The sequence below is a fragment of the Chlamydotis macqueenii genome, chromosome 3 (genome assembly GCF_036417535.1).
Source record: "Chlamydotis macqueenii isolate bChlMac1 chromosome 3, bChlMac1.mat, whole genome shotgun sequence".
Classification (NCBI taxonomy): Eukaryota; Metazoa; Chordata; class Aves; order Otidiformes; family Otididae; genus Chlamydotis; species Chlamydotis macqueenii.
In genome coordinates, this window is record NC_141558.1 from 90,764,683 (window position 1) to 90,779,717 (window position 15,035).

Here is a 15,035-nt window from a genome sequence, read left to right on the forward strand (position 1 = left end):
AAACAGTTCTACCAGGTGAAGTCCCTGGTGACTGGAAAAAGGGAAACATTGCACCAGTTTTTAAAAAGGGTGGACAGGAGGACCCTGGGAACCACCACCTCACTTCTGTGCCTGGGAAGATAGAATCATAGAATACTTTGGGTTGGAAGGGACCTTTTAAAGGTCATGTAGTCCAACCCCCTGGCAAGGAACAGGGACATTTCCAACAAGCTCAGGTTGCTCAGAGCCCCATCCAACCTGGCTTTGAATGTTTCCAGGGATGGGGCATCAACCACCTCTCTGGGCAACCTGCTCCAGTGTTCCACCACCCTCAATGGAAACATTTTTTTCCTTACATCCAGTCTGAATCTACCTCCATCTATTTTAAAACCATTACTCCTTGTCCAATCACAACAGGCCCTGCTAAAGAGTTTATCCTCATCTTCCTCATAAGCCTCCTTTGGGTACTGGAAGATCACTATAAGGTCTCCCCAGAGTCTTTTCTTCTCAAGGCTGAACAGTCCCAACTCTTTAATCCCAGATGCTACGCTAAAGCACACGAAGAATCAAGACAGCCAGCATGGCTTCACCAAGGGAAAGTCATGCCTGATCAACCTAGTGGGCTTCTATGATGGCATGACTACAACAGTGGACAAGGGAAGAGCTACTAATGTCATCTATCTGGACTATTGTAACACCTTTGACATGGTCCCCCACAGCATCCTTCTCTCTAAATCAGCAAGAGATCGATTTGATGGGTGGACTGTTCAGTGGATGAGGAATTGGTCAGACAGTCACACCCAGAGGGTAGTGGTCAACAGCTCAATGTCGAGATGGACGTTGGTGACAAGTGGTGTCCCTCAGGATGTCATATTGGGACCAGTACAGTTTAAGATCTTCATCAATGACACAGACAGTGGGAGCGAGTGCACCCTCAGCAAGTTTGCAGACAACACCAAGCTGAATGGTGCAGACAGCAAGTCTGAGGGACAGGATGTCATCTAGAGGGGCATGGACGAGCCTGAGAAGTGGGTCCATGTGAACCTCATTAAGTTCAACAAGGCTAAGTGCAAGGTTCTGCACACAGGTTGGTGTCTATCAATACAGGCTGGGGGATAAAGGGACTGAGTGTAGCCCTGCTGAGAAGGACTTGGGGGTACTGGTGAACGAAAAGCTGGACACGAGCCAGCAATGTGTGCTTGCAGCCCAGAAGGCCAACTGTATCCTGGGCTGCATCAAAAGAAGCATGGCCAGCAGGTCGAGGGAGGTGATTCTGCCCCTCTACTCTGCTCTCACAAGACCCTGCCTGAAGTACTCTGTCCAGCCCTGGAGTCCTCAGCACAGGGAAGACAGGGACATGTTGGAGTGGGTCCAGAGGAGGGCCACGAAGATGATAAGAGGGCTGGAGCACCTCTCCTACGAGGACAGGCTGAGAGAGTTGGGGCTGTTCACCTGGAGAAGAGAAGGGTCCAGGGAAACCTTATTATGACCTTTGAGTACTTAAAGGATGCTTGTAAGAAAGATGAGGACAGACTTCTTAGCAGGGCCTGTCGTGATAGGATGAGGCGTAATAGTTTTAAACTAAAAGAGGGTAGATTTAGAGTAGACATAAAGAATTTTTTTTTTTTTTTATGATGAGGTTAGTGAAACACTGGAACAGGTTTCACAGAGAAGTGTTAGAGGGCCTATCCCTGGCAACACTCAAGGTCATGTGGACTCTGAGTAACATGGTCTACTTGAAGATGTCCCTATTCCCTGCAGGGTCGTTGGACTAGGTGACCTTTAAAGGTCCCTTACAACCCAAAGTATTCTATGATTCTACTCTGGAGGGCAGGGGAAGGAAGTCAGTAGGGCTGGGAGGGAGGTATTGGCTCAGAAAGTGACCAGATAAGAAAGCAACCTGGCCAAAAACCTTTAACAGCACATTCTGGTATTGTAAGACAAAACCAAGAAAACACCAGACAGAAAAGTCTTGCAGAGAGCAGAAAAGTATGTATGAATCTTTATTTCTACAGAGCTAAAACACTAAAAATTCACTTTTAGAACTACTTTTTTTTTTTAAGCAATCTGACAAGGTTCACAGACAGCATATATAGACCCTCACATAGGGGCTAAAATGTAAAACACTGGAGGTAGGCAAACCAAAATCCAATCACTATCTCAAGCTATCAATTTTAAAAAGCAAAGTATGGCATGTCTGTATAGCTTACTAGGTTAGGCAAAAATATTTAGAAAATTTAAAAAATAATTTTGAAAATTAACCCTCCCAAAAAAATCTTTTAAAATAAGTCAAAATAAAAACCTCAGCAGTTAAAACAAAAAAAAAAAAAAAGACATTTAGTATCATATTAAACACTCATCGGAACAAACTTAGCTACCTCCATCTACAGAAAAATCTAAAGGAACATGGTCTTGTGCATCTGACCTGTTGAAAGATGAACCATAAATACGATAATATAGTATTGATCATCTAAGTCAAGCATTCAAAGTTGGATAGCAAAGAAGAGGTTTCAAACATGTACTGAACATGTATGTAGAAATCCAAGTTAAATTCTGTGATAGGAGAAATGGTTACAACTATGGTCACTGAATAAATCTTACTAATAGTTACAAACATCAAAATAAATATTTTTCATGACTCAAGACTAGGATTCCTAGCCTCTAGCTAAAAAAAAAAAAGTAATGTTTTTGAACTAGACAATCTATACAATTTATATTTTAAACCATGATAAGAATTGTTATACAGTTCCAAGACCAGTAGTGGAATTAGATAAGTAGGAAAGACTAACTGTCAAAAGCACGGCTTTCACCCCATAGTGAAAGCTGGATCTAATCATTGCCTGTCCTGTCTTATGATCCCAGTATAGTTGCAGTATAATCTATAACCTCTCAGCAATCATCATAACCAAAGAACCATTATAACTATGACAGTTTTTACTGTAAGCCGTTCATCTTCTACACCGTACTTGACAGGGCTTGGGTTTTTTTTAGATTAACTCTGTGAAAAGCTTAACAGCATATCAGGAACATTCTCCTCTCTCCCAGCATAAAAGCTTACAATTGGTACTGCTTTAGCCAAGTAACTATTCTATACTGACACTGTAATTACAGAATGAATCTGTATTACAAAGAAGGCAAGGTGTTTTATCATTCCTGAAACCAAAGTTCTCAGAGTTCAAATAACCATGAGTGACAGGCTAATAACAAAGTTATACATAGAAGTTGTAATTTACTTTCAATTTAATTTCTTACAGTAATAATAGTTACCAGTAAGTGTCACAGTCTAAAACTCACCAGATTTTAAAATTAACAAGAAACCATCATAATGGTTACGCTCAGCTTCCTCGTACTCATTATGAGCCACTATCTAGTTGCCCAGAGGTTAAAGGATTTAAAACCAGAAATTGTTTCCCCTTTTACATTACATACTTCTTCAGAGGCAGAGGATGAGTATTCAGCTTGTGCTGGTCTTGGAACTGAAAGCCCTGCTCCTGGTAAAGACACGTTAGACAGACGCCTCTTTCTCACTCCACTGCAGTTATTTGGAATCTTGAAGGCACATCGCTTATGGTAGTTTAACCCACAACCTGAAAGAGAAGGTTTTATAGACAAAAAAACTCCCAATATTCAAAGTAACAAAAACAGTACCAATATTTTGATAAAGCAGTTAAAAAGATGATCCAGGAAAATGGTAAATGCAGAAATAGATTGTTCTGTTAAATTATCTTATTTTAGTGTTCTTGATACAATTTAAAGAAACAGCTTTTTTTGCACTACTTACTATACTTGCTTACTGGTCCTCAGTAAGCTCAGCTCCAGAAACAAGCAGCTCATTGACCTCCTTACTTCTCTCCTCACCAGAACGCTTTCATCATTCCCTCACTTTGGAGCACAAGAGCCAAGGAGAAGCCAGTGAGCAGGCACCATCAGCACCTGACAGCAGGCTGCAAAGTGCTCCACAGCCAGCCGGATGAAGGCCATAAGGAAAGGGATTCCCCTTCAGGAGTCTCTCCGAAGTATGTGCTCCTTATGATAAGGACACACACTTGTAAGCTAGCTATTTTTTTCCAAGTGGGAAACAAGAACACTCCTTCAGTCATTTGCCCAAGGTCACACACAGTCTGCATTAAAGCCAGGATCAGAACTTGGGTTTCCTGCTGTATGGAGCCCTTTCAATTGTATGAAATGCTGCATTTATCATATGCTAACGTATCGAAGATGATACAATTTCTTCTTCCTCACCTTATGTAGATACACATACACAAAAATACACTAAAAATCACAGACTTACCTTCACATTTTAGTCCTTGTCGTACCAAGCCCCAAAGCATCTCTCCACAGTAGTCACAAAAAGTAGGAGCCTTGTAGGAATGCACATAAAGTGCGTGAGGACGAATCTGGAAGTCTTCAACTGTAGCCAAAGCTTTTAAAAGATTGCAGTAAGTTATGGTTCTTACCACAGGATCAACAAGGATTTATGGATAGAATATATTGTTTTAAAAACGGCAGATTCAAAGAACACTAATGAGCTGCATAGACATCAGCACTTTACTGTATATCACTTAAATATGCATTTACAAGATTACATAGTTTTCAGTAAGCTTTTTTATTGAGAAAAAAATATCCATTGGATTCTGTAGGCTAATGGACACAACTAATCAACAGAATGAGTCACAATGTTGAAAACCTCACTAAGTTGAGAAGGCAAATACAACAAAAGCTTTGCTAAAATCAACTTAAGACTAAACATTTGAAAGAGCAACTTAGTTTTCAAGCTGTTTTGTAACGTACAAAATTTTCAAATGAAGGACAGTTCTACAGGTTAGATTTTTATCTTCTAAAGGATTTTTTCAGTAAAAGCTTGTTAGATTGAACTCTGTGTGTATCAAAACACAATTGCTGATAGAGTTTCCATGGAACACTGAAAAAAAAAAAGTGTTCTTTTACACCAACATTACCTTGCCCTGATGGATACTATTCTTTGATCAAATATATACTAACATTTCATATTTAGATTCTCCTGTCTCAGTTTTAAAACCTTATGAAACAGATTCACACTTCTTCAAAACGCCTCAGTTTCTGGTGGTCTGTCTGTTTATAAGGAAACTGTCAGAGATTGTCAAGAAAAGGCACACATGACAAATTTTCCAAACATGCCATTCACCAGAACCAATAAAAGCTCAAACCAAGATGATCAACTACTGAACACCCTAGACATGCCTAGGACAGCAGGTCCTGAAATGCAGCCAAGGAACTCAGCCTTCTGACTCTGGAAACCATACTTCATCAATCTAATTTACAAATCTAATCCCATGACAGCCAAGAGATCTCTCTTTCTAAAATGTAACCTCAGTTTGGCACTTAGTCCTTGTCGTGGTTTTGTTAGTGAGGGGGGGCCTAAGGTGGTAGCTTCTGTAGGAAACTGCTAGAAGTCGCTCCCCTTTGTTCAGCGGACTCGGCCGGGCCTAGGGCGGACCCACTGCTGGCCAAGGCCGAGACAATTGGTAGCAGAATGTTCCGTGATAACGCCTCTGCGATAACGTATTTAAGAAGGGGAAAACAGAAGAAAAAAAAAAGAGAGAAGAGAAGATGTGAAGAAGCTGAGCGGGGGCAGAGGCGCAGAGGGGGAGGCGCAGGCCTCATGGGCCTTGCAGGCCTCACCCTCTGGCCTCTCGCCAGGCAGCCGACTGGGCCCAACTCAGTCCAGCCCAGCTGCAAGAAGTGGAGAGGAGATGAGAAGTGAATGAGATGTAAAAAAAGATCCTGAGAGACATCTACCAGCCTGTTGTGAGGAACGGCTGCAGACGCCAAGGTCAGTTCAGAAGGAGGGGGAGGAGTAATGCGGCTCCTGGCCAAGATTCCCCTGCAGCCTGTGATGACGACCATGGTGGAGCGGGTTGTCCCCCTGCAGCCCATGGAGGTCCACGGAGGAGCAGAGATCCACTTGGAGCCCGTGAAGGACCCCGTACCGGGGGAGGTGGATGCCTGAAGGCAGCTGTGGCCCATGGAGGGCCCGCTGGGACAGCTGTTCTGGAGGGACTGCACCCGTGGAAGAGATGACCCATGCCAGAGCAGTTCCACGAAGGACCGTGGCCCGTGGGAGGGACCCCACGATGGAGCAGGGGAGGAATGCGAGGAGTTCTTCCCCCAACCATGAACCAGCGGCGTAAAACAACGTATGATGAACTGACTGCAACCCCCATTCCCTCTTGCCGCCCTGTGCCACTCGGCGGGGGGGGCGGGGAAGGTAGTAGAGATAATGTTAAGCTTGGGAAGAGGGAGGAGTGGAGGGAGGTTATCTTGTTCTCTGTCTCATTATCCTGCTATTTGTAGTAATAAATGAATAGTTTTCCCCAAGCCGAGTCTGTTTTGCCCGTGACGGTAACTTTAAGGATTTCTCCCTGTCCTTATCTCAAACCTTGAGCCGTTTTTCCTTATATTTTCTCTCCCTGTTCTCTCGGAAGGTGGGGGGAGTGAGAGAGAGACTGCGTAGTCTGGTCCTGATCAGGGCTGAACTACGACAGTCCTCAAAGTCTGAAAGAACTGCTCAATACTAGTCCAGCTTTTATTTGTATTTTAACTACAGCTGGTTTTTGGTTGAATTCAACAGGGTATTGACAAAATCCATACAATTCAAATCAGTTAGGGTTTGTGGGTTTTTTTTGTCCTCGTTATTGAAGAGTACTACAGGTTAATAACCACCACTCTAAGGACTACTGTTTATTTTAAACTGTATTCAAGCACTACAATAATCATTAAGAGTCTGTCCTTATAGGTGTGACTCAGCAACTACGTTTATATAAAGCTTTTTAGCAGTATAAACCAAAAGTAAAAGCTACAGAACAGAAAGACAAATCGAAGCAAAGGAAAGTCAACAACGGGGTTGGAAGAGGAAATTCTGAATCCTACCTGCATTTCAGCCTCAACAACTATAGTAAACATATTATAATTATAAATTCATATTCTTATATTCAGAATTACTTATAATAATAAACCTGAAGATGATAAAAACATTACAATGAAACAACAGCAAAACTGAATCAGTACCACTTGGATTTTCTCAGAAACCTCTACTCCAAAACAGTGACTCAGTACAAGATTTAAGTCAAAGAGCTCAAGGTAAGTCTCAGTTTTCTTTTAATATACTGAAAAAAGCCCTGTTTCACTGTTACAACAATACCTACCAGAGAGTACAACCTCAACAAGATCTCCCTCGTGTATCTCTTCTGCTGATGTAATTCGTTGTAAAATATTATCTGAGTTCAGGTCATGACGGAAGAGGAGAATTTTGTCATACATGCCAAAGAAACCACACTCCGGGAACTGCAATAGAAAGCAAACTCTAAATTAACTTACTCTTTGATTATCCTATCCATAAGTGTTTTCAATAACAGCTACAGAGCTTAAGTGTTTTAAGTGTTCCAAGCAAACAAAACTGATCTGCTTATTTTTGAGGAAGTGAAGCATTTTCTGAACTGAAATGTTGCATAAAAAAGTAAAACAAAATAAAAAAAAAAACAAAAACATACAAGATCCATCAATATCAACTTCTTCCCTGTTTCCCTCACCAACAGTGACCCTTTTTTCAAATCTGAAAAGAAAAAAATGTTAGGGTTTTTAATCTCTCAGACCTGCGTAATCAGTCTGGCACGTGAAAGCCAATGCAGACCTTTCTAACTCAGATTCTACCACCTGTAAATCCTCATTTCATAGACATTCTGGTCAGAAAGGTATTCAGCTCAAGACACTCCAGCAGCACCTGCCACACTTTTCTTGACAGGCAAGCCAAGAGAGGCTCCATGTCATTGTTCTACAACAGTTTAGATCTGCAGATTCAAGAAAAGGAAAGGAAAACTCGATTTCCCCAAAGAATAGAAGATAATATTGCAAATCCATATGGGGAACAGATACACTAAGTAACACGTCATTTTCCCATGACACTTCACTGGAAGTAGCTTTCTCATTCTCTATTTTCCCCACTGTTCAAAATACTGTCAAGCGTGAGTAAAACTTCTTAAAATGAAAAGCTTAAAAGTAAACAGACAGTTCACAGAAAAACCACGGAATAGTCCCTCGAGAGGAATCGGTACCAATCAACCAGCTCCCTTGGCCTTTTTGTTTAAACTGGAATTCAACTCAAGGTGGGAACACACACACAGAAGTGCTCCACAGAAGAAAACAGGAAAAATGTGGGGAAAAAATATGAAAAAGTACACAAACTTTCAATTAATTAGGTAACAGACTAGAGTTTGTTAATTTAGATCTTGCACAGTCAGTAAGTCTTAACTGCATGAAGCTTGTGGTATATCAGTTATGTTTAACTAAAGTACTCACAGACTTGTTTCTACTAAATCAAAGACACAATGAAGGTATCTGTCACACCCATTGTTTTCACACTCCCTTCCCATTCAGAGAGAAAATAATTTCCTCTTTCCAGTAGCAATTTTATCTAAAATACTAAGTTGGCCTTCTCTGTTTTGTGTACACCCTACACATTTACATTACACATAACACTGAAGAATCCCCATGCTCTAGAAAGCATACTATCTACTTGGGTGGTCACAAAGAGAGGCAGAATTTGTGCCATTTAACCCATGCAAAAGCAAAAGATGCATCTGACAGAATTACATGGACACCAGTAGATATTTAATCCACAGCACCAAGAAACTGATTTACTGGGCTGATGTCAAAGCAGCAAGCTGCTTCCTCTGTCTCCCAACTCACTCTTAGGTTCTCTATATAAATTTGATACTCTCTTGTACACGGCACAGTACCCATGATGGTACAGATACGATAGTAGCATTATATTACCCTAAACGAGATGCTTTTTAAACCTTTATACAATAAAATGCTATTGCTTAAAATCCCTCAGGTCAACTGGAATTACCTGTAAGAACTCATCTCTTATTTCATACTATATTTCAGTATACTCATCTGTTCATCTCGATAAATAGCAAATATCCATGAATATTCTGAGAATTACATTTTTCCAATCTCTCAAAGATTATTTGTATTAATAAATCAAATAACACATTTGAGAATTAGCCGTGCTGCCAAAATAAGCGCCTTAGTATCTCTGCAAGTATGCACAGGACTTGCCTTTATATTCAAAACACGCATAGATACAGCATGCTAGCAACTCTTCCAAGGAAACTGACAGTTCTTCATACCTGAAACAGTGCACAAATCTACTTTAAGATCTACCTCAAAACTTAACTGTGCCTCAATTAACAAGAAAACAAGTTATATTTACATTTTTTTTTAATAAGTGCTGTGAGGTTTTATTCCTTGATACACTGTTTAGCCAGGTATTACATCTTAATGCTAGGATCAATAAGATGAAGCTACCACATCAATGCTACAACCAATTGCATCCTCAAGAGAACTTCTATTTATAGTATAAAAATTGCATCATGCTGCTGAAAAACTTAACAAAAGGGAGAGAAAATCAACATGAACATGGTATGTATCTGACTGCAGATGAATGTGACACTTTCTATTAAGGCTGATACTAATTTCAGCTGCCAGGAGAGACAACTGATCATAGAATCATAGAATGGTTTGGGTTGGAAGGGACCATAAAAGATCATCTAGTTCCAACCACTCTGCCATGGGCAGGGACACTTTCCACTAGACCAGGTCACTCAAAGCCCCATCCAACCTGGCCTTGAATGTTTCCAGGGATGGGGCATCCATGACTTCTCTGGGCAACCTGTTCCAGTGCCTCACCATCCTCACAGTAAAGATTTTCTTCCTTATATCTGGTCTAAATCTACTCTCTTTCAGTTTAAAGCCATTACCCCTTGTCCTATCACTTCATGCCTTTGTCAAAAGTCCCTCCCTAGTTTTCTTGTAGGTCCCCTTGAGGTACTGGAAGACCACTATAAGGTCTCCCCGAATCCTTCTATTCTCCAGGCTGAACAGCCCCAACTCTCTTGGCCTGCTCTCATAGAACAGGTGCTCCAGCCCTTTCATCATCTTTGTGGCCTTCCTCCGTGCCTGCTGCAACTGGTTCACATCCTTCTTATGTTGGGGGCTCCAGAGCTGGATGCAGCATTCCAGGTGGGGTCTCACCAGAGCAGAGCAGAGGGGGAGAATCACCTCCCTCGACCTGCTGGCCACGCTTCTTTTGATGCAGGCCAGGATGCGGTTGGCCTTCTTAGCTGCAAGCGCACACTGCCAGCTCATGTTGAGCTCCTCATCGCTCTCTGATGATTCAGAGAATCAGTGTGAACTACTGTCTCTTTATATTAAGTTCTCAGAACCACCTACAATCACAGATTTTAAGGAATCTCTAAGATATTTCACTGGTTTAAGTCTCCTTCTTTTGAAGAAAGTATGTCTCTGTTTCTCTATTTTTCATTTTTTGAGACCATAAACCTATCATGCAACTGCCAGAACATACCTACACGTAAACTCCCAGCCCAGTAACCAGAGGTGACGTAATCACATACCAGGAAGCACTTATTTTAAATGCTATGACTACATGTATTCTGCATGTGCACCATTTACCCATTCTTATGTACAAATCTTGGATTTATTAAAATGTTTAAAATGTACTACATTAATTTTGGTGACTAAAAAGCATTAGTTGACACAATAAACAAAAGTTACAGATGAATACTCAAATCCTCTTTGTGACAGCAAGTAGTCATTAAAAATGAGGCACTGGAACAGGTTGCCCAGAGAGGTGGTGGATGCCCCATCCCTGGAAACATTCAAGGCCAGGCTGGATGAGGCTCTGAGCAACCTGATCTAGTCAGGGATGTCCCTGCTCCTTGCAGGGGGGTTGGACTAGATGACCGTTGAAGGTCCCTTCCAACTCTAACTATTCTATGATTCTATGATTCTATTACATTCCTTAGAAAGCAGCATCAACATTAATTCCAAAGTTTTTAAATAATAATATAATGTCTATAAATAAGATTTTGTTTTCAAATAAATTTCAGAGAAAGGCTAAATTAATTTATATGGAATTTTCTATGGAATAAAAGTATTGTAAAAAAACCAGCAAAACCATCTATTACAGATTGTTAGAACTGTTGACACCAACACCCTCATTTGCTTCAAAGTTAAACTGTTTTACTATCCTCTTCCCTCAAAACAAGTATACATACACATGGATGAAATGACTGTGAAAGGCTGTCCATTTTGTAACTGTAATATTTAACCTCCTAAAAGATAATTCCTCTATTTACAAGCTTCAGCTTGATCCACAGCTTCTAGACTAAGATGCAGAACCACAATCCCAGGCCTAACAAGTCCAACAATAATCTACACTAGTATTTATTGCAAGAAGTCTTTCGTTAAACAACTCTGTAAACAGTTTCTATAGATACATGTAACAGACTTCACCCAGGACACACTTTTCTATGCATTATGCATGCCTAATCTCCATTTCTGAAACAATAATTCCAAAACTGAAAAGCATTACAATAGAGATAACCTGTTCATTGGTACTACAGAGCTGCAGTTTCCTCAATCCACAACAGGGACAGGCATAGACCTGGAACCTTGCAACAGCTCCCGCACCTATCCTGCCTGTTAGGTTATGTGCTTGTCTGCATGGCCACAAAGGAGGGCAGAGGAACAATGCAGGTGGGGCAGCCCATACGCTGCCTGGCTGCTCACAGGGCCATTAGAGGAGCCATCAGCCCACCAAAGGCCCATCTTCACATGCCAGAGGAGCACAGAGGCACAAGGGCAGGAGGGGAACCCAAATTGAGGAGTCTAAGGAAAGGATACTCTGTCCAGGCACCTCCCAGGGCTGTCACAGGAGAGCCTCAGCCCCAGTTTCCAGCCATAAAACCCATCAAGATAAGTTAACACTAGGGCACCTTTTGGACTGAGATGGGTTGCTGCCCAATGGTATGGGACACAAAAAATGTTGGGGAATTAAGATTGTACAAGGCTCATTATGAGATGTTTATGGAGGGAAAAAAAGGCAAGGGAAGAGGTGATTCAGGCATGAATAAACATGAAGAAAAAACAGAGGGATAAGATGACCAAAAAAGAAAAAAAAAAGGCTAGTCACCTGTAAACAGTGGCTGGTCAAAACAACTGTCTGGCTGTGGCCGATGCCTGATCAGCACCATCTGTCCTATCTTTTCATTAAGTTCCATTTCTAACTATTTTTCTGGATAATAAGTTCTTATTCTGAGCACATGTATGTGTATGGGAGGTGTGAGTGCCAGCAACTGGAGTCAGATCACAGGTCAGAGGACCCACACGTCTGTGGTGCCAGCAACTGGAGAGACCAGACTGAGTGAAATCAAGACGTTGAATATCCAGGTGCTAGCAACTGGAAAGACCAAGATCCAGCAGCTGCTACTGAGCAGCAAGTGCCTGAGCCAAGCTGCTGGAGACATTCACTTTTTGGCAGTGGTGGTTTTTGGTGGTGGGGTCGGGGTGGTGTTCCCACTACCAGACCTTCATCCTGAACCACCAGAGAAGGATACAATATGACACCATTGGTGCTGTTTACGTTCATGTGAACAGTCTGCGTGTCTGCCTGTGTCCATTTGTGTGTGTATGTTGTACACCTGTATACAAGTGCCTGTGCCTACTGGGAAGACACGGTCAGTCTTGCTCCTGTTTGGACCTGTGGCATGGAGCTGCAGCAGCCTCGCCTCTGCTAGGTGTGCCTAACAAAACTTTTCAAGTTTGATGAACAAGTCCTGCCCTTTCCTCATGCACCCCCCACTAGGACTCCCCTGTTATAAAAGAACAGATCCCAACAAAAAGATGCCTCTCTGACCACTCCTTTCCACACACTTCAGCTCAGATTACTCTTCTCTGCCCCCACTACAGTCCTGTGCGCTCAAGCAATGGAAGCACTGGCTGGCTGCCCTCTGCATGGCCGGGCCTGATGAGCTGCAGGTGGCCCGTCAGAGCCCGTGTCTAAGGCACTTGGCCAGGCTTCGATGGGGGGAACTGTGCAAACAGCTTGCCTCCTTACAGACGTGCAGCGCCCTACTCTCCCTTCCGCCCCCCAATACATTCGGGAATACAACATTCCTTGCTAGCACCTTAGCCAGAAAACTATGTGCGGACTGCTGGCCAAGAATAACCTCATCGATTAACAAGAGTTTCATGTCAAGTGGTATCTTTTAACAGAATTTTTACATAAAGCTTAAACTATGTTCAAGTTGTACACTATCAAATTTTTTTCTCTTGTACTGCAGCAAAGTACAGCTTTCATAGTCTTCCTTACAGTCAATTACATGAAACTGTTAAGGAAGAACACTATCCAGTTCCTTTGAAGTGTTAAGAGCTCACAATATAAACTTGAAAACAAAACTCAAAGCAGATTTTTTTTAAAGCCTGTTTTATCTTACGGGATTATACAGCTATTACTTTCCTGCATAAAAGACGAAAGTATTTGCACAGTGACTCAGAACATATAAACTGCTAATCCCAGTATTACTATGCTTCCTAAAAGCAAAAAGGAGACCATTCCCAGTGTTAACAGTTCCAAAAGAGCATCTAACTACAGGAAATCATTTGTGGGAAATCTATGCATGCAACAGACTGTGCCAAAATTAATCTCTAGTACATCAATATCATCAACTTATGTAAAGAATGAATACAATCACAATCCTTTGTACCTGGGCAGTACTAGCACAAGTAACACTATTAGTGCGTTACTGCAGTTCCACCAAAAACAATCGGCATTATTTAGAATGCTTATACAGCAAGTATTACAGTATGTCTAGTTTTAAGTGACAGCGCATGACACTGTTCTTTTTACTCAGAACTCAATATACAGGGGCCAGTATTGCCAGAGTCAAACACAACTGAGGCTTCTTTCTATCTTGGCAGTAACTGAAAAATCCCTCTACTTCAAGTTCCAGGACTTACTTTACAAAATTCTGGACCAGTTGCCAAAAATTCACACTAGGGAAAAGTGTAGGCGGATATTGTTTCAAGGTCCAATATCTCATGACCCATCATAACTCAAAACAAATGCTTCAAAACACTGAAAGTTAAATCCAAATGCAAAACACTCATTACCTTGGAAAGTCTCTTCGTTCACTGAAATCATCCAATGTATTATCCTACATCCCTACTCAGCTATTCACTCCCACTCCTTAGAATAGCGTGCCAAATCACATTATCACACAAACAATTAGCTTCAAACATGTTGCATGAGATCTTTCCCTCATCTGATGCCACAGTACGGACATACTTGGACTACTGCTTGGCTAGGTTTTCTAAAATACAAACCTGTTACCATGCTGGAAATGCTTATCTGCCCTGCATACACCAGCTCCATGCTCCCAGTAATCCCCAGCTCCCATCTTCTCACAGGCATGTTTGCTTCTCATGCCTCAACTCTCTATTACTCTGCTGCCTTATTTAGCTCATATGAAGATGGCAGATGGCAAGTCAAGAAGGCAGATCAAAAAGGGGAAAAAAAGATTTGAGCACAGCTGATGAATACAAAACATGACTTGCATTAATTTTAGAGCCATTCAAAAATAAGCACCATGACCTATTACAAGCTTAACCTGGAGAAAAACCCAGATGAGCGGTTACAGTACTGTTACCTATTCATCACACCAAATTAAGTTGTTACTGCATGAGCTGTAGAGACCCATTTGTAATATGGATGGATTGTAATATGATCCCGTAAAAGGATTCTTTTACTTCTCAATATTTTATTAGTAAAATATCTGATAACACTTGGTAAATCACATTAAGCTTCAAGACAACACCTCTGCCACAGTTTGGTTAGATAGTTCCGCATTGCCATGACAGTGTCCAAACCTCTAAGACAGCTCACATTAATCCCACATGTTCTGGTCTTTTCACAACACGACAACTTAAAGTATCTTAAAATAAACACTTATTTCCCCTTCAAGCAGCCCTCACTGCAGAGCTAGCTATCCAAACTACTTTAATTCAGCCTCATTAAAACTCGAATTCTTAGGTGTATGAATAATACAGGTATACAGTTAACTGTTACTTGGTTAGAAAATTCTACAGATATATTTGCATGTTCTTCATATCAGGCCTTTTTTTTATCCCAATTATCAAAGAAAAATGTTTGAACA

The 15,035-nt window shown here is 41.4% G+C and overlaps 1 protein-coding gene across 2 annotated transcripts in view; it reads right to left on the minus strand.

The window, feature by feature from the left end:
- Positions 1-15,035, minus strand: part of PRKD3 (protein kinase D3) — a 51,389-nt gene that overhangs the window by 27,889 nt on the left and 8,465 nt on the right. The window contains exons 3-5 of one of the 2 annotated variants that reach the window (XM_086745029.1): positions 7,164-7,302; positions 4,271-4,402; positions 3,409-3,566 (exon numbers count right to left, since the gene is read on the minus strand). In XM_086745029.1, the coding sequence (XP_086601155.1) occupies positions 3,409-3,566; positions 4,271-4,402; positions 7,164-7,302 (429 nt within the window). The remainder of the gene's footprint in view (positions 1-3,408; positions 3,567-4,270; positions 4,403-7,163; positions 7,303-15,035) is intronic. The other variant, XM_086745030.1, reaches the window with a different exon arrangement.